A 20,145-nucleotide genomic window follows, 5' to 3' on the forward strand; every position below is an offset into this window, starting at 1 on the left:
GCCCACCTCACTCGCTGCAGGATCTTTTACAATAAAGTCAGAGCATTAGGTTCTCCAGAATGTACATCATCACTCTGAAATTCATTTGTATAGTGTTATTCCCAGGTAAGATAATTTCTGTATCCAAGCAATTATAAGTGAAATACGTGTTTCTAAAAAACATGAAAACATAGTAGATAATGTGTGTTTAAGATTGTATGGAATTCTCAGGATTTCAGGAACTGTTGAAATTTGTTACCAATCTTCACACCTAATTCATATGTAGGGAAACCAGCATTCAAAGAGGAAAAGTATTATTTACTAATGTTTCACAGGAAATCTGTTGTAAAATCAGAATAGGAAGCCATAGACCTTACTTCTCTGTTTTATATTTCAGTTAAAGGTTCCTTCTTCCTGTATATTATATGCAGAAACTGTCTTGATTCTACTTTTAAACGAATACTGATGTTTATTACTCTTGTGTTACAATATTTACTTTACCTTACAGTATTTGGGCTATTATTATGAATAAATGAGACACACCATACATTTTCTTCCTCAAAGTGCGCTGGTCTTTTTTTAGTGAAGAAGACATTTCCATCATCTCTTGCTTCCCCGTGTAGGCTACCCTGTTTATTGTAGACCGTTTCAATATCTCCCTGGTGACATATTAACTTCTCTATTTTCTTGTCTGAAAATGCTGTGCCTGAAACTTTGTTTTCATTTGCACAGCTGCCTTTTTTGATGTTGCTATATGTTCTTAATCCTTCATTGAGATGAGCTGTGAATAAATCCCAGATCAGATAGTTAGTTTTTCATAGTTGTTTGTGCGACACTGCCTATATGTATGTTACTGGTTTTATCGTAAAATGTTTAAATCATTCGTGAACAGGATGGATTCCTAGGCACATGCTTCAGATTAGCTTTAGTGTTGCCACCTGGGTGGCTCTGCTGCCAAATTTCAGAACACTCATGCTGGTTGTTCTCTAGGACGGCGTTGGCTTGAGCTGCCTGGTCTCCAGTCTAATTCCTTCCATGTTGTTGGCATGAGAAATAATTTTGAATGGGAGAGATACCTACTTACTGGTATCAAAGTAACAGTCTTATGCAAGGCTGTGGCTGCTTTCAATTCCTTTCCTTAATTTTTCAGTTACTACATTTTTTTGTAAAATATTAACCAAGTGTTTTTCAGCCAAAAATATTTGCATGCATATTTCTGGAAGATGCTGTTTTAGAAGAATTTCTGCTGCTTAAGGGCAATTGTTTAGGACTTAATGTTGCCCATTTTTTTCTTCAGCTATAAATGATTCAGGAATCACTTCTTTTTGGAACCTCTTGAATTATCTGTGTGATCTTATAAGTGGTTCCTACTTGGGAACAGTATTGTTCTGTTCCATTCCATGGTAACAAATGTAGTAGCAAAATTTACCATAGATTATTATCTGGTGTTTTCTATTAAGTGGTTTCAAAATTCATCTTAGATTTTACTTACCTGTAGTTATTGCTTGCTCTCTGACATTGCCATTCATTAGAGGAGAGATTTCTTAGAAGAGGGAAAGATCAGACGTTAACCAAGTACCTTTTAAGCATTTCTCAATGCTAACAGAATTTTACAACAGTGATAGATCGTGTGGGGTTTTATTTGCTGTAACTAACACTGCTTTCGATATTGGTTTTATTTTCATAGGATTTATATTTCACTGGGGTGTCTCTATATCTAGGACTACCTATGGGGACTGGGCTGTAAATTATAATTCATTTTTCTGTGCTTGACAGCCCGTGTGTTGCCTTTTATTGTTGTGATGCTGTTTCCTACAATGCTTATGAAGGAGATCTCGTTTGCATTTCTCAGTCTGATGTCCTCTCCAGGATGGAAACTGCTTCTGTACTGTTTTAGCCCTTTCTGTATAAACTGTGACCAGCTGTTAAATAAAATCTACTCAAATAAATTTTAAGTTTTGAAGTTTGTTATAAGAAAACAACAACAACAAAAAAGCCATCTCTTTTGCCTGTGAATGTTGAGCATCCATGATGATGGAGAAGCATTTCTGGAGACCTCTGTGAGCCTGGAAAACAACACTTGAATGAAGGTGTCACCTTCACTACATGTGACACTTCGTGGCAGAATCAAGGCTGTCAGGTTGTACATCTTTTCTGGTATTCTTTTCTCTTGCTCAGCTCTGTGCATATTTGGATGTTGTGTCTAAACTCTGTGGTGATCTGCCACAGGGGTTTTCTAGCAATCAGTTCCAGAGTTTGGTTTTTTGCTTAGGGGCTGATGGTGCACATCTGTTGTCTCACAAAAGAAGTTTGCAGCTCTGCTTTGTACACAAGCATGGATATTTTGTCTAGTCAGCAGCATCTGTCCATTTATAGCTGATAAGTTATGGAAGCCGAACACACCCTTTGCAGCAATCTATGTTAATGTCAGTGAGAAGTAGTGGTTGGAGACAAAAGAGGCATTTATCTTCTTTTTTCTCCTCCAAACAAAGCTCAAGATTTTTCCAGCTTGCTGTTGTACTTATTCGTAAACTACTCAGTCATCTGTGCACGGCCAAGTAATCTTGCCTCCTGCTGCCTGCCATCCTTGCAGTCCAGCTGTTCAGAAACACCTCAGGCCACAGTTTCTTCAATGAAGTTTTCCTAAAGGGTCTGCAAAGGTTCCAAGGAATGGCTGGGCACAGAAGCATCTCTTTTTCCATCTCCACAGCCTACTGTGGAGTCCCTGCGCAATACAGGGTGAAATCTGAGGCCATTGACACTTTCATGTCTAGCTGAAGAGAGTTCAGGCCACTGGTGACAGCACACCAGTGTGCTTCTGCTTGCACTGCAAAAAAAAAATATAAATAGTAGCAGTAACATCATCTAGGCTGTGGCAAAATACAAGTGAATTTTTATATTCACCTGTTATGAGGATCTAAGCCATTTAACAAATTATCAAACCTCACGCTATTAATTTTTACAGCCTCCCATTGCCTCTGGTATTTGTATATCACTAATTCTCTCACTGCCTTGTGTGCTGCTCCACAACTGCTGCTCCAGACCCTGCAATTCTGGGAACAGATGCAGAATCAAGCCTTGCTTCTGCCAAGCTTTCTAAAAACAGCTCATCCCGAGGTCTTCGCTGTGCTGGCACTCGCTCTGCAGAGGCAGAGACAAAGACTGCAGGATTTATTCAAGTGGGAGGTTTAGCCCACTCCCTTTGCATTCTAGCAGCAGCACACAAACCAATCTGTGTTGCTTTGGGAAAGTTAGAATACATCAGCCTCAACATATGTTTTGCTTTTTTCTCTAGTGAAAAGCTTTTTCTCCCCATGAAAAACATTGCCTTTCATGGGTTTTGGTGTGGGGTTTTTTTAGGGTGTTTTGTTCTTTTTTTTTTTTTTTTTTTTTTAGAAAAAGGTCAGTGTGGATATTTTTGGGGTTTTTCTGTAGTTGTTATTATATTCAATTAATATAAAATGTAATGCATAAATATTTTTAAAATCCATTTATAAAACGTAAAAGCCAAGAACCACTGAAATAACAAGGGATTATTTTAATGTATACTAGAAAAATATAACTAATTCCTTCTCTTCCGCATCTAAAAATAGATTCTATTCTTTGTTGCCACTGCAGTCACTTGCAAATCAATCTGATCTGGGAAGAAAATGGCTGCCTTAAACTGAAGCTAGATGCTGCCACCCATAGGCTTGATCCACACTCTGTTTTGATTTAAGGCTACTTTAACTATACTTTTTCTGAAAAACGTACAAACTAAACCATATAACTCTCAACTGGGACACGATGTATGAAGGATTTAGAAGAATGTCTATAATACTGCAGCTGCATCCACATAGAAGATTAATAATTGTGAGCTCAGTCGTTTTCTAAGGCATTTGAGTTAGGCAGCAAAGTCATTTTCAGGCCAAACTTTGGACCAAGACTGAAATCAGGTGCCCAGGAGGACACAGGTATGGCAGCTCCTCTGTGAGGTCCATTGCTGTGACAATACTTGCATTAAAGACCTCTCTTTCAAGTTAGCACAAATTTGGTGGTCAGCCTGGAGGGGATTATCTAGTTTGATAACAATGCAATAAGCTCTCTCGTTGTCGTTAGGGTTAATGAGGATCATGGGAAAATAAATTCATTCTTGAAACTGTTAGAGGATTCTGAGCTCTGTCCCTTGAATCAACACAAATAAATCAATAAAATAAGATAAAATAAAATAAAGAAATAAAAAAAAAGATTCCTGGTGCCAGTGTGAGAGTGCTGGCCTGGCCTCACAGCAGAGTTCCACTGTCCCGTGTCCTGCACAGGCTTTAGATGTTACAGAGCCCGCCTGTGAGAAGAGCAGAGATTTATTCCTGTCATCATCACACTGAATATTTGTTACCCTTGGCTCTTGTGTTCCTGCCGAGAGCTGTGTATCCCGCTAGCTCACAAATCAGCTCTGCAGCATCCACACTGGTGCAGCAGTAGAACACACAGTGCAGGCACAGTTTCTGGCATCCTCTGGTGTGTGAAATGCAGAGTTTGGTTGCTCTCCGTTGGTTGTCTTCATAGCAAAATAGGAGTTTGGTAAAAAAATTAGATTATTCTAGGCTCTCTCCCTGGAAAATGTCTTCATTTCCAGAATGTGTTAATCTAGGAAATAATTAGTGCTGCTTTTCTTGTTACTTATTAGCTAATTATGCCTGCTTAAGACACAACTGAAATAAATTTGAAGAGGCATAAGCCAGAGGTTTTGTGGTTGTGTGAACTGAGGACAGGAATGTGCATCTGATCACTTGTTCCCTTTGATTCTGTAAATTGTGTGTTTGGGAATTGAAGCAGTAAAAGAATAAAATCTTTTATTTCTGGCTGGGGGAGAAATATTCTATTTTTTCTGTGGAAGGTGTAAAAAGAGTGTTTACATTTGATAGGAGCAATTTTACTCACAGCCTGTGCTTTTTGTAAGCTTTAAGAAGGAAAAGTTGCTTGCAGGATATTCTTGTCTCGGCCAAATGCCTCCCCTGCTGCTACCACAAAAAGTGGAGATGGCTTTGATTTTGGGTGAACCTGTCTTAAGCTTCAGGACAGACTGAAAGGGACAGAGGAGGGTTGTTAATGCTGAATAAGCGAGCAGCTGCATTGGTTTCGGACTCAGACTTTTCATGTGGTTTTATCTTACCTTGCTGATGTGGCAAAACCTCAGGCACCCCTGCTGAGGCCTGGGACTCACTTTAACTCATGGCATGTGTTCCACGTTCCCTCTAGGCATCCTCTCATGTGTGAGAGTTGGCAATCCAGGACTTCACCTAGTCCCTTTGTCTTTAGCCCTGATACAACTGTCAGCCTGTAGGAACTTCTCTTGTTTTCAGTGGACTTGTCTGGTCCAGCTATCATATACGTGATTACTTTCTCACTTTTATCTATAGTATGCACATAGCTTAATAGACTGACGGTGTTACTCCTGAGAGCAAATCCTCAACTCCTCAGTGAATCAGAAAACAGCTTGGCAAACATGCATTTAATAGTAGGATGTATTCAAAGGGACGCAGTGGCCAAGTGCCCAAGATGAAAGTTAGAGGAAATACTTATGCGTGACAAGATCACAATAGATCTTGTTTTCATCTTCATTTGATACTCTTACCTCAGATGCTGAAGCTTCTTGATAGAAGGAAGGGGCAGAGTCCTCTACCTTGCTTGGCTGCTGGATTTGGCAGCTGACATCAGGAGACAAAATGAACATGCGGCTTATTTCCTCAAGGAAGGCAGGTGTTCAGGCTCTCAGAAACTCTAGTTGCCTCTGTCTCAATAAATTTCAGGATCTTCTACTTCTGTGACATTCTCAGCAACTAAAACATACAGTAAAAAACACCCAACACCTTTCTGGTTAGAGCAAAGTTACTTAAAAATATGTAAACTGGCAAGCTTGGTAATTTGGAACATAGATCAGAAATTCTGGCTGGGAGATATGCATTAAATTAGTTACTCTTAGAAGTTTGTATAGCAGTGAGTATCATGTCTGAAGGACAACTTGAAACTTCATATTGTAATATGACTTCTAATTAATCAGGATTGGTATTTGTCTGGCATTCTGACAGTACTTTCTCTACCAGTGCAAACAGTCTGTTTGTGGAATTTCTGGGCTCACGATAAGAACAGTGGCACTGCTGACAAGGGTTCTGTTTCACCTGCAATTATGGCTCTTGTTTAAAAGAAGAAAGGGAGAAATACATTGATTACTCCTACATAAAGACTTGAATTCCCAAAGTGTTAATTCATTTAATACTCAAATGTGTTTCATGTGCTTTTGCATGTACAGCAGGGGTGTCAAACTCATTTTCAGCAGGAGCCACATCAGCCTCGTGGTTGCCTTCAAAGGGCCAAATGTAATATTAGGACTGTGTAAATTTAACTACTCCTACATTTATACAGTTCTAAAATTACATTCGGCCCATTGAAGGTAATCATGAGGCTGATGTGGCCCCCGGTGAAAATGAGTTTGACACCCCTGATGTACAGGATAGATAACAAAGAGGGAGAAGGGCATTTATCTATACTTAAATAGTTACTCCTAATTATTTACAATGTAATGGACAGTTGAATAAATAACTTTGTTTCTCTTCTGCAGCCACCGCCTCAGATATATGATAAACAGCTGGATGAAAGGGAACATACAATCGAGGAATGGAAAGGTAATAGCAGTTTAGAATTAAATGGGAAGGGGTATTTCAGTGGTGAAACAGCCATGTCCCACCACCAGGTGCATCTGTGTAAACCCAAAGGAATTCCTTTGACAGGAAGAAACTAGCACTTTGGTAGCTAAAATATAAGAAATATCCTCAGTACTATCATTGTTTACATAGGTTAATGTTAACACGGGGGGATGCAGATTCCAATGCTTCATAGAAACCTAGGGATATCATCTGGAGAACAGGACAATGCATCAGAATTTTACCCATAGTAAAAAGCACTGTATTACTGTGCTACTTCATTTCTAGGTAGTGCAGCATTAAACAATTCACATGTTTCCTAGTTTCTGTCTCACTTCAGCTCCAAAAAGAGATGATAGGAGAGGAAGGGAATGGAAGAGAGAGGTCTTAGGTGAGCAGGGCTGTCGAACTTGTGAAGACAAGGTAGGGCAGAGCAAGGCAGCCTAAGGAAGGCTACAGTGCTGCGTTTTGTGGTAGTTGCTTTCTTCCTGATCGCAGGTGCTGGTTCTCATTTGTAACTGTCGCAATTTTCTCTTCCAGAACTCATTTACAAAGAAGTAATGAATTCTGAAGAAAAGATGAAAAACGGTGTAGTAAAAGGACAGCCTTCTCCTTCAGGTACTCAACCCCATTAAATGACTTTGACGTGTGTTCTGTACGGACAAAAAGAGAAAGAATGGAGATGGCTGAAGCACTGGGGCTGCACTTACAGTTATCTAAACCAAGTTAGGAAGTTTTCATTAAATCCAGTGCTACTAATAGGTTGACCTCGACAGTTGATGTCATATTAATACTTAAAAATTGGTCTTCTTGCTATTTGAGATATACTTGTCTTGGTATTTTCTATGGAAAGATCTCTGGTTACAGGATTATATTCCTGCAGGTGGGGAGAATTATCTCACACTGTCATTACTATTCCGCTATGCTGATGGATAAATGAATTAATACTCTGCTAATTGATATACGCAAAATTGGTGAGGTTGGCACATATCCACCCATTGGACATGTAACATTGCACCCCCCCATGTAAGCAACTGGCACCTACACTGGTAGTTTACCCTTCCAGAAGTCTGATAACATTAGAACATCTTGCTGACGAGCTTGGTTGACACTTTGATGAGAAGGGAAATTTGTCTTCAAATACAGATTCTTAAAATCCTGTCACAAAAAAATCTCAACTTAATTTTACCTGAGGAGAATTCACATCAGCAGTCTTTTCACAGAAATGCCAAGTGTGACTGCCAATACATAGAAAGACACATTTGGGAAGGTACACTTTCACTGGCAGACTGGAAGTGCCCAGATTTTGAGCACAGTGTCCCAGTAGTGTTTGTGGGTAAAACTACCTACCTTTTGCAGAGCCTTTTCTCAAAGTAAAATAACTTAATTCAGTGTCCTCTGCATATTTTCAGAGAGATTGTGTGTGTGTGTGTGTTGTGATTTTTTTACTTCATGCTAACTTAACATTAGAATAAGAATGTGCCATTAGTAACTGACAGGACAAGGGAAAACATAGCAACAATGGCAGAAGTTAATAGAGTGCTGAATGGTAATAAGATACTGAAAACCATCCATTGCATTCTTTCTAAGTAGTAAATAAAGTACAGGACTTGCAGACTTAATTTACCAAATTACTGTACCACCACTGAAAATAAATCTGGGGCTCTGACAGGTGTGTGACAAATCCTTGCTCTGTAATCTCTCTCCCCTACAGAATGGTGGTTGCAGTATGATTTATGAGCTAGAAACGTTGTTCCTGTTTTCAGGAATTAACTACCCAGGGATTTCTTTTATGTATTCATTTTCTGTTTTTTTCTATGTAAAAGGTTTTTATTGTTTATGTAAAACATTTCTGACCATATAAAATTCCCATTTCTCATCTGTCTTTCTTTTGCTGTTCCCCTTAGACTCATTTTGGTTGCTAGACGCCAACAAGTATAGTAACTATTTAAAAATCGCTCTGAGATGAAACTGGTTTATGAAACAGTAGATTTCCCAGTTTTATGCACCTGACTTAATTTAGATTAGCTGAATGAAATACTGAAAGAATGAGGTAAAGCAGGTGACCAGTTCTGAGCAAAAGGGAAATGAGGGAGACTATACACACACATTGCTTGTGCTTGTTAGCCTTCTTGGCAAGAATTCGGAAGGCTGAGATTTGAGGCTTTACTAGTAATCACAGCAAGCAAGCTGGAGACAAATTTCTGAGATCACTTGATCAGAACTTTTGGGGAGACGACTCAAGTTGACAGCACCAAGGATAATAGTTGCCCATTGATACTGCAGGCTGGTTGGAGTGCCTGTGTATCAGGGTGTCAGTCACTTGGTGCTTCATCTCGTCCTGTGAAGAATTAGTCAATACAACATATAATCTTGAAATGTGGGGTCTTGGAGAAACCTCAAGTGCCCCTTGTGCTCATGTCCAATGAACAAAATCAGCTGTGTCCAAAACTGTTCCCAACATGTACTTCTGCTGCCTGTTCCAGAAAACCTCTGTAAGCGTCTTGTTTACTTTCAAAAATATGTTTGCATAAATATTTGCCTAAATATTTTATTTTTTTAATGCAGTTTAACTCTTATTTCTTGTCCTGTCTCCAGAGGACATGGAGAACAGTTACCTACATTTTTCTTTCTGGTAGCATTTAGCTCGCTTAAATTCCATTACTGCATCTCTAATCAGTCTTCCTTCCTTTGAACTTCACTACCTGCATCTTTGAAACTTCTGAGCTTACTGCTTTTCTCTACGCTTTCTCTAGTTGACTTCTGTCTCTCATAGATGACAGTATCCAAACCCATCTGCTTAAGGCACTTGTAGCGCTGAATAGAGTGGAAAGATCTGTGTATAGGTTTGTATGTACGTGTTACGTAAATATATAAGCAACATGTGCAAAAAACATACACCCGTCCACATGCATACGTAAACATTTAATTTAATCTTAGATCGTAGGTTTTGGTTTTCTGTTCTTTTTCTGTTACAGAGTTGCCAAATTGTTCAGTTCTGTTAAATTCAGCTGATGTACCCCTTACCAATACACTCACTATTGAAGGAGTCTGTGCCATATAATTACTCAGCTGGGAGAATAAAAGTGCTTAGAAAAAAATGTTTTCTTGGTGGAACTCGTTCACAACAATGTATGTGAGAAATAGCCACTAAATTTAATCAATCTTCAGGATTGTTGACTAATTCACTCCCTTAAACGTGAAGATATATACATTTTGTACACCTACATTCTCCCCAGAATACACACAGACATACGCATGTATGTGGCTAACACACACACATATGTGCATCTTCTGTGGAGGTGTCCTTCGGGGTTCCACAGAAGATGTATTATTTATTTCTAATTACTCAGTTTACCAAGAAGTGCTGTAGACCTTTTCACTAGCAGTCTCAGGTCTCCTGCTCTGTCATTTCTGAAACAGATAAGGAAAGAGTATAAACTTCATGCAGTGATATGGGAGTACTTTACCAATACAAATTTCTGTTTGGTTAATGCTTTTTAAAAAAGTGTATCTGACTGGTGTTAGCAAGCAGCAAGTATTTCCACTAAAAAAAAAGAAAAAAAAAAAAAAAAAAAAAAGAAGAGGCTGTAGATTACTTAGAATTAAACTTAAGTAAAAAACCTGGCTGGCATTTGCAGATTTCCTCTGCTCTGACACTGCATAACTGTCCAACCACGTCTCTCAAGCTCGCCCCTAGTCTTCACTACCCAGCTGTAATTTCATACGTAACATTTCCAACTGTCCCCTGACTTCTGGATACTGAATACAGTAAACAGTGCTGATCCCAGTGCAGCTTATTCTTAGCAGTCCCCTTTCATGCTGAAATTCACTCATTTATTCTTCCCTTCCTGCCTTTTAGTTGTTGTCTGATTTGGTCATTTTGCTGTCACCCAAGAACTACTGGATACCTTTAGCAGCCTTTTTTTGGTTCTGTGCAGAGCCTAAAATAAGCAGCTGATGGACTTGCCTAGCCCTGTGATGTAAGAGTTAATACTTACATGATTTATAAGAAGCTGAGCAAATCCCCAAGGCAGACACAAGGCTTTTTTTGGAAACAGCAAAAGCTGCAGTTCTATTTTTTAATTTTTTTTTCCTCCGCATCTGTGTCACTTCACAGCAGAAGTCTTAAAGGCACTTCCATAGGTGCTAATTAAACTGGGCTTCACAGGAGCTCTCTAAGGAAGGAATCCCTGCTTTACAGCATGAAAGCTGATGTGCGGCTTAAAAGACTGGCTGTCAAGTCAGTGGCAGATCTGGTAACAAGTCCCAGGAGCTGTTTCTCACCTGCTCTCAACTTTTGCTCTTTTCCTTGACTCTGCAGCCAGTGAGAAGCTTCCTGCCAAACAGCGGATTTACAAACAGGGATCTATTTCTCTTTTGAATGCACCTCTGTCATTTCTGCAGTGTTTCACATGGCACCCATCCGTTGCAGAACAAGCTGTTGTAGCAGCAGGCAGATACTGAGTGCAGCAAACGAAGCGTTACTGATTGATCAGGACAGCTTTCAGATGGGTTCCTGGCTGTTGCTGCTTCGTGCTGCTGAATTGTTTAGTTCTGTCATTTACGTTTGGTGTGGTTTTGTTTGGTTTTGTGGGTATTTTGTGAGTCTGGGTGCTCTGGGGCTGGAACAGTAACTCTCAGGTGTGCATGGTGTCACGTACAATTGTGCTGAAAACTTGGAATAGCTATTATAAAAATGTACCTTCCAGAAACTTATGGGCTGAGTTGTTACTTGCTGAAGCAAACATAGCAGGATTTGCTGAATTCAGTGATGCTGAATCTGACAGCGTAACAAAATCTTCACCTAAACAATTTCTGCAGCTATTTCTTAGTTATTTTGCCAAGAAAATTTGATCACACATCTATCAAAGCAAGCTGCACAGCAACAGTTTGATCCAAAGTCAATTGAATCTACTGGAATTCTTTCCTTTTGATTCCTGGGACAGCATCCACAACTTACCAGCAGGCTTCTGTCCAGGATTGTAAACATTTAGAAAGGTAATACATTGGTTAGTCATATAATTCAGTCATATTTTGACTGTATCTAAATGCATTCATTTTCACTGATTTTCATAAAATGCCACATGATTTAATAACATGTAAACATTAAGTAACAGTGTTGTCCTAGGTGATTAGTTATCAATAGGAATGAAATAGGTGTAAATCAGTCATAGAAAAACAAACCTCCTATCAGAAAAGATATATGGCTGCTGTCTGCAGTCCCCAATGAGATGTCATTGAGATTACTCTATCTTTTTGCAGCATTTACAACATCAACTGTTTTCTGAATGTATCAGGAGAGTAAGCTAATCCAAGGGTTCTTCTGATGCCGGCATAACTTTGTATCACTGCAACAGCAGAAAGCAGTTCCCATCTAGAGCTCTGAATGGGAGTGTATTTGCCTCTGTTTTGTGCATATTTATAGAGAATGTGTATAAAGGGAAGAAAAAGTTGAGGAAAATAGAAGAGGGTTTGGAGTTATGGTGGCTTCTTTCTCCAAGTAATGTTTTTATTGCAAAAGGGTTAACAGAAATCCTCTCCTGCAAGGGCGAAAGCTCATGGACTCTGCACAATCCAATATGATTTCAAGTGAAGCCATTTATTATAGAAACAAGCCTCCTTATATATGCAGTTATTTCCTGATCACGCGTCCATGTGCCAAGCATGCATTAGCTGATTGGATATTGTCTATGTTCATGAGCTGTCCATGCGCTCAAGTCTCACTGCTAATAGGTCTGTTGTAGCATTGCCACTGAGTGAATTGGTACAACACATTCTACTAAACTACCTACAAGAAAACCAGGGTTTTATGAGAGACTATGGAGGACTGAGTTGGCCTTTTTTTAATATTCTTGTCACCTGTGTGATCCTAGCAGACCTCTGATTGCTGGGTGGTTTTTAACTCTAAGAAGGCTAGGAAGAATTGAAATGATAGACACAACATGAGCTATACCTCTTCGAAACAGACTGTTGAGGGAGAGAAAGAATTCCCCAGTAAAATATTTAATATTATCCAATGCCTAAAGTTTGTATAGCCGCTTATGTTTGCCGTTGTTTAAAATGGTCTGTGTACTTACACGCCTATTGCTACAGGGTAAGTACCCTTTGCTTTTAAACTGCGAGAAGTTCTGGAGTTTCGGGTTTAATCACGCTGGTGTTCATTTTCGTAGCACAGGTGCAGCAGTGAACAGCAGTGAGAGCCTCCCTCCATCCTCATCTGTCAACGACATCTCATCCATGTCCACGGATCAAACCCTGGCGTCTGACACAGACAGCAGCCTGGAAGCTTCTGCGGGACCCCTCGGTTGTTGCAGGTGACTAGCCGCCTGCCTGCGAAACCCAGCGTTCTTCAGAGGATGATGTAATTTAGGGGGAAAAATTAACAGGAGTTAAGAGATGAAAAGGAAGAGAAATAAAATACAAAGATTTAAATGAAACAAACAAAAAAAATAAAGCTTTTCAACCTGCTTCTCCTACAGAGTTATGTAATGCAGCTAAGCGCAAGTGTATATTTAACTTATAGTTGCTCTGCTTTGGTCTTCTTCCAACGATGCTTACTGGGGAGGGGGTGTGGAAAGGAACTGAAAAATCCTTTTTTTTACCCCCTCCCCATAAGATGTAAAATCAATGGCTGCAAAACCAGCAACCTGCAACTCTCCTTTTCTCACTGGCATGACAAGGTGCGCAGTAACCATTCTCCAACATACAAGTGTGTATCTGCCTTCACTCTCTGTTCTGTCATCTTCTGCCCAGTGAGGCAAATAGGGATATACATCAATTTTTCTTCATATGTGAATAGCACATACACACACACATGCCGATAGAATTATGGCAGTGTATGCAACTGTGTGCCTATAGGACATGCACATCTGCGTACATTCTTAGTGTGCACTCCACAACTAAATGGCCCATTTCAGGTGAACTATATACAGGATATTACCACTATATATTGTCTCTGCTTGTTCATACGTTCTTGTATGAGGATTTGTGGAAGTGTAAATAACCACATTAAACTGCGGCTCCCTCAGACACTTGAAGATGTAGCACCAAAATTTCTGCTGAGAGTTGTATATATTTTGAAATAATAACCACTTTGTATTGAAAGAAGATGCCACAGAGCTTCATAGAAAAATGTTTGTTTGTAAATGTTAAGACTTGTTGTTCTGATTTTTAGAGCAGATATGCCAAGCTAAGGCCAGGTTAGAAGGAAGCACATGTATCTTTGTAAGCTACAGGGAACAAGAATGACTTTTTTTTGAAGCGTGTCTAAACCCGGAAGATGTATCTCAGTAAGCAACTTTTCTTGTTACTGTTAAGTGAGTTATCATCTTAGTTCATAGATAGGCTCACTATTATGAATTACGTGTGTGTTTGTATGGTAGGGTGTATGACAGGGCTGGGCAACAGGCAGATTATGGTCAAAAGGACATGCACAACTAGTCTTTATTTTACATCTAGATCTTTACTAGGTTAAATACAGAAAGGATATTTGTGGCTCACTCCCTCTTAGTGTATGTTTGCAGCTTAGAGGTTGTTTTCCCTTTAAATCATTCCCTTGCAGGGATCTCTGCTACTAAGAGAGCCCGCATTCCCTAGTGACTTTAGCTCTTCATTTGCTTACGCCAAATTATGTGATTACCCAGGAAGTTTTATCAGCTGTGTTACATGGAAAAGAGCCAGAGTGTATTTTAAGTAATAGCGGAGGATGCCAATCAACTAGTGCACTGGGCTGAAAGGGTCATCTTAGGCAGTTTTAACAAGTTCCGAAGAACCCAACAGTGACTGAATATTAAATTGATTTTGCCAGATAGTAACACGTACTAGTATTCCCAATAGTAAGTAATAGCAGGCATTTTTACCAGAATATGGCACATCTCCACACAATTTCAGAAGAACTGTACATTTTTTCAAGCCAAAACAACAATTAGCATTTTCCACTGCAAAGGCATCATTACTTGAGTCGGAAATTAACTAAAATCTGAGTCATCTCACTTCTTACCAAAATGTGCCAGGTAAACTGAAATTAGCTAAATCATGCTCTAATGCTTTCCCAAATGTCAAAGGGAGAGGTGGTTTAGAATATACTATTGGATTAAATTCACTAATTCTTAGGTATTCATAATTGTACTTAAATAGGACTGTACTATTAGCTGTCCCACAGGCCTGCCTTTCTAATCAAGTCAGATCTTGTTCAAAGGGAAGAAAGCAAAGAAAGAAACTTTTCTCCAGGATGAGGTGGTGAGGGGAGATAAAAATTAAGTGGATATAAAGTAATTTCAGAATTGGTAAGTCTGAGGTGTCTCAAAATTGCCATAGAAAAAATGCTGGTTGTTTTGGTGTGTGTTTGTGTTCAGCGTTTTTTGTTTTGGTTTGGTTTTCCCCCCTACGTATATTTTTGGTATATTTCTCTGGAAAGCTCTTTTCATAATGAGAAGTAATTGTAAAAGCAATAATTTACTACTGCTAAAAATATTTAGCAATATTCTCTTTCAAGCCATGAAACATCAAATCATTGTTGAGTGATGTAACTCCTACTTCAAAGGCAATGATCATGAAAGTATTGAAAGGTAAACAGCAATGCTTTCTAGGTATGAAGGCAATAACACCAAGGGTGACTTCTTAGCAATAATGAAATGTATCGCCTCCAGATATAATTCGTCATAGATATATATTAAAAATAATCAGGTAACTACTATGACCTCTTTTATATTCCTTAGTGTGCACCATTTGGGTGTGTTATTTCAACAAGTATGTCAAAGAGGCAAAGATGTTATGTAAGAAAAACTGCAAATAACCCCACAGATGTTGAACGTAGAAACTAAGAATAATCACTGTTCATAATCATATTATGGAGATGTGGCACGAGCAATAGCATAGAAGCCATTTATAGTAGACTGATGCTTACAGATCTCCCATGTTTCATCAACTGAAGCAAAAAAAACCTGCTCTTAGTCCCACGGTATAGTTCAGTCCTATTTGGGTTCCTGAGTGCTGGCTGGAGAATTGGTCACCATAGAAGGTGTCCTAGTGATCGACACTAACTGAACCCACAGCAGGGAAGCAATACAGCTTTATTCCCGGAAGCCCTGATTCCGCTAAGCACCAGTGCTTGTACAAACGTTTCATAGACCATAGGGATGCTGACATAATTTTAACCAGGATGTGCTCTTGTCCTTTGCTCAGCAGCGATCGACATCAGCATGTGCTTAAGTGCCTTGCTGAAATGGGACCTATAAGAATTACTGCATCTCTTTCTTTGTCCTCAAATTAGTCTCCTTTATGAGAAGCTCTATCTGGGGGAGGAGACTTGGGGCTGTCCACATTGGACACTAGAAAAAAGCCATCAGTGAAGAAAAGCAATAGTTCTTTGTATGTCCAAACTGATGTAGTGGTCATCAAACAGGAATATTATTCTTTGTTTTGCTTTGTGCCAGGAAGTCAGCACTGTCAGCTGACACTTTAGAAAAATCAGTGTACTCTTGCATAAAAGATTGCAGTGATGATGTTCTGTAGCTGTCTTACAGTAAACAAAATTTTCCTTTCAGATTCTAGAAGTTTTGATACCCTTCACTTCAAGTCTGTTCCCTTTAATCCCAATATATTGTGTTCAGTCTGGTAACGATAGATGCTTTTCTTATTTTCCTTGCCAGTGGTATTTCAAATCTACCTCTGTTTAAAATGTTACTAAATTGTACTCGAGTAACAATTTTCACCTCACTCTCTGAGGTCTGCAGCTGTAAATGTAATTGCCACTGCTGAAGAGGTATAGGAAATTGGGAAACAAGAGATCTATGACAGATGCTCCAAGGTATTTAGGCACTAAAGGGGCAATCAGAAAGCCCATGCCAGAAGTGGCACATCTTCCATCAGCACGAATGGCAGCTGGACACCTTTGTATTTTTGAAAATATGCCGAAGAGCCTATTAGCATCTTAAGTGCCTGAATACCATAAGAAATTCTGTCCCATGTGGCTTGTCATGTAAATGGCCATAAGCAGGTTAACTCTCAGTGATTGCTCAGAGCTCTAGCTGCAAAAAAAACAGCATTGAGGAGGTAGAGAGGAAAGTTGCTGCAAAATATTTCTGCTTTATTTTCAGATGGCATGCTTCTGGAGAGTGCGAGAAACTAAAAAAGAAAAAAAATAAGGTCAGAATTCCTCTTAAAAGACCCCCCCTCCCTTTTCCTTCTCCCTAATGAATTTAAATGAGGACAAGGTATTGATTTGCTTCAAGTTGATGTACGGTTATGCATGTTTTCAGTCAAAAATTTTCTGTAATTTTTGAAATCAGTTTTCAGATACTGGCTTGATAGCTGGAATTGTGAGGTTTGACTATATTCCATTTAAATGTAATAGATCTTTAGAGAGTTCAAATGTTTGAGTTGGTCACACACCAATTTATGCAAATCGCATTGTTATTGGGAATCCTCCCATACTACCTATGATTACATGGTACAGATAGATTCAGAAATCTTAGCAAGCTTGCATTATGTAAAGTGGAGCTTAAATTGGAGTACAAGTATGGTAACTTGTCCAAAAAAACCAAACCAAAACCAGAAAACCACCACCACCACAACAACAAAGAAACTACAACAAACCCACAGAAAGCCTGATCAGTTACTTCCCTGATGCACTGATGGTTTTTCTCTGGAAATCACCAGTTCCTGGATGATATTGGCTTCTGGAGATTACACAAGACAGATAAACATGTCACTGCATCACTTTTCTAAACTTATAACCAATAATAGGTCAATACATATGGGTTTATCTTCACATATATTGCTTTACCTTCCAGCTTTGGGCTAATGATACTGAAGAAATTAGACTTGCTGGAGTGCCTTTAGGAAATTTTCCAAAGTAGTGCGACTTAACTGATTTGGATTGTATTCTAATGTTTGTCAGTGAGCACCAGTGATTTGATTTCCACCAATGTATTTTCTCATTAAAAATATGCTAATGTTCAAGATTAGAACTGCCTGAGAGAACCCATTTCAGCAAATCTCCCAAATGTGTTTTGAGTGTCCCAAAATCCTTAGAAAAGGTAATTGAAATATTTTAATTTAAAATAAGTTTTAATAGCCAACGTTAGCTTATTTATATTAAACACTTGGCAGTATTTCAAAGGATCAAAAATTATTTTAGTTTCAGATCTATCTATATTTTTTTCCTCATGCTTATTGAGATTTTAAAATTTTGTGTGAATTTGAACATGAAAAATAATGAAAATCTTTTTAAAAGGGCATTTTGCAACAATCTCTGTCAGCTTGCAGGGAGAGCAATATGAAAGCAAACCTGCAGGGAAGGATTAGACTTTCAGTTGTCTGGCAAAATAGTCTGAGTTAGTGGTTCATTTTAAGTATAGGCTTTTGTTTCTCTTTGCATCCATATGTGTGCGTAGGAAAGAGAGGTGGTACATATGGATGTGATTTTTAGAACCTGTGTTGTATTTGTATTTGTTCCAAGTTCTCAGTGTGGATAAAGAGTGTAATTGTAACATAATCAGACATCTTCAAGAATCTGACGGCTGTGCTTATTTGAACTTCCACCACTTTACAAAGGACACAGTTCACTAATTGCAACCTCAAGGTGATCTTTTTCAGACACACAATAAGAAAATCACGTTTGAGTATTCCACAAATACGTAATTTCTTAATTAGTAAAATGCTTGGAAGAGGCGTGGGGAAAAGGTGAATGTGTCATTTTCACCGATGAGCTGGAAAACAGACCTGTCAGTAGAATCTTCTTAGTGTATTAAGAACTTGCCAGTGTGGCCTATTTTTTTTTTTTTTCTTTTTAAAAATTAACTACTGATTGCAAGAGGTGAACTGCTTTGACTTGGTTTCTGTTCAGGCTCATTGACCTATGGCAAGTTTGAGTTATAAAGAGGGTTTGATTTGACAAAAGAATGTTGAAAAACTTCAACTGAGGCTAATGGTGCCTTTTTAATTGAGTGTGAAAAGCTGAAAAGCACATATTGAAGGAAGACACAGTCAGTTTGGAAAATAAATGTATCCCTACCATGCTTATCGTTTCAGACAGGTAAGCCTGTCTCTTTTGCTAATTTTCCCTGAACAGAGCCATTCTTGTCTTCTGGAAAGCAAGGTATTTATAATGTAAATAGCTGTATTGAATTTTTTCCTTCCTCTGTAACTAATATGTAATAATCCAACACACTATTTCTGGTAAATCTTTTACAATAAGGCTGCTGTATGCCTAAATATGGTTGACCTCTGACCTTTTCCTAAGTCACATGCTGAACAGGAGGGTACTGGAGGTTTCAGTGTACATATAGAATCATGTATATTTAGTAAATTGAGTAAGTGGGACTTATGGCCAGTATACATTAAAGCCACAACAGTAACAAAGCTCCAGATCTTAACTAGCGAAAACAACTGTTCACCTTGCCATGTCCATCCTGTGATAAGATCTAAGTTGCACCTGCCTGTAGTTCTGCATGATCAGACTTCAAAGTATAACTAACAAGATCTGTAATGTATCAGTGTTGATAAACATGGCGGGGAGGGTAGGGGGGGGGGAAGAAAAAAAAAAAAAAAACACAAGAAAAAACTTGACCAACAAAAGAAAATCAGCAGCAGCAACCGCTCGTATCAAGACTGGAAGACTTGTCCAATTTTGTTGCACAGTTATAGCTGAAAGGGATCAGCAGTGTCAGCATAATGGACTGCAGTAATGACATTTGTTATGGAACCAACCTTATTTCCATATTGTTCTGTTTTTACCCTGTTTTTCTTTGACCATCTGCTGTTCCCTCTGTGTAGTATAGGGGAGAACAGGGTCTCAGTCATCAGTGTTTTTATGGATCAATGTTGCATCGTTGATTTCTGTTCATTTAGCGATTACTGAACTAAGAAAGGAATCTGGTGTCCTCCCACATGTCAGGAGGAATCCTGTCAGAGCTTCCTCATGAGGATACTCTTCTCACTGCTGTCTTGACTCCTGTCAGTTGAATGACTTTGTTCCCGATAAACAGCACAACGCAGCAAACCATATTGATCGAGGGCTTCATCACACGTGCGTTGTGCATTTGTACTTTCACTGGGGCTCAAAGTCATGCGGGGACAGGACTCAGCTGAAACATGGTATGTACTCTATGCATGACGCCTATATTACACCTTTATGACCTTATAGTGGGGAAAACTACTGATATTTACAGATGTGGATTTGGACCATCTTTTTGTGGGGGGACGAAAGTTGTAGTGAACTTCGGTCCTTATCCCAAGTACCACTCGCTCCTACCCAGAGCAGCTAAGTGGAAGGTAAAGCGGTGCGGGGGCCTGCTGGAAGGCTGTGCACAGAGGTGAATTTCATGCTGTTTGAATGTGATCTTGCCAAAAAAAAAACCTGTATGTCTAGCAGGGGAGCCTGTGACTGTTCTATAAGGAGTGTTTGTGTTGTTTACTTTAAAACAAGCTTTGCTAATTAAAATAGTGTATTCTGGAGTCCTGTTTTGAATGGCATGAAGGG

The 20,145-nt window shown here is 39.0% G+C and overlaps 1 protein-coding gene and 1 long non-coding RNA gene across 26 annotated transcripts in view; one reads left to right on the plus strand and one right to left on the minus strand.

Annotated features, from left to right (window-relative positions):
- The window catches only part of MAPK10 (mitogen-activated protein kinase 10), a 167,377-nt gene extending 147,257 nt beyond the window's left edge, over positions 1-20,120 (plus strand). For 15 of the 23 annotated variants that reach the window (XM_065061827.1, XM_021289234.2, XM_021289238.2 and 12 more), the window contains 3 exons: positions 6,578-6,641; positions 7,200-7,277; positions 12,838-20,120. In XM_065061827.1, the coding sequence (XP_064917899.1) occupies positions 6,578-6,641; positions 7,200-7,277; positions 12,838-12,980 (285 nt within the window). In that variant the 3' untranslated portion in view covers positions 12,981-20,120. Of the gene's footprint in view, positions 1-6,577; positions 6,642-7,199; positions 7,278-12,832 lie in introns of all 23 variants that reach the window. The other 8 variants (XM_021289241.2, XM_065061833.1, XM_065061832.1 and 5 more) reach the window with 1 other exon arrangement.
- Positions 436-12,961, minus strand: LOC110359624 (uncharacterized). Of its 3 annotated transcripts, XR_010472359.1 has the most exons (4): positions 12,740-12,961; positions 10,018-10,073; positions 5,594-5,798; positions 436-2,806 (listed from the first exon to the last, which is right to left on the minus strand). It is a non-coding gene; the product is annotated as an uncharacterized LOC110359624 (long non-coding RNA). The 3 variants fall into 3 exon arrangements; XR_010472358.1 differs by having other exon boundaries at positions 5,594-10,073; XR_010472357.1 differs by having other exon boundaries at positions 5,594-12,839.
- Positions 20,121-20,145: the final 25 nt, after the last annotated feature.

The sequence above is a fragment of the Columba livia genome, chromosome 4, assembly GCF_036013475.1.
Source record: "Columba livia isolate bColLiv1 breed racing homer chromosome 4, bColLiv1.pat.W.v2, whole genome shotgun sequence".
NCBI lineage: Eukaryota > Metazoa > Chordata > Aves > Columbiformes > Columbidae > Columba > Columba livia.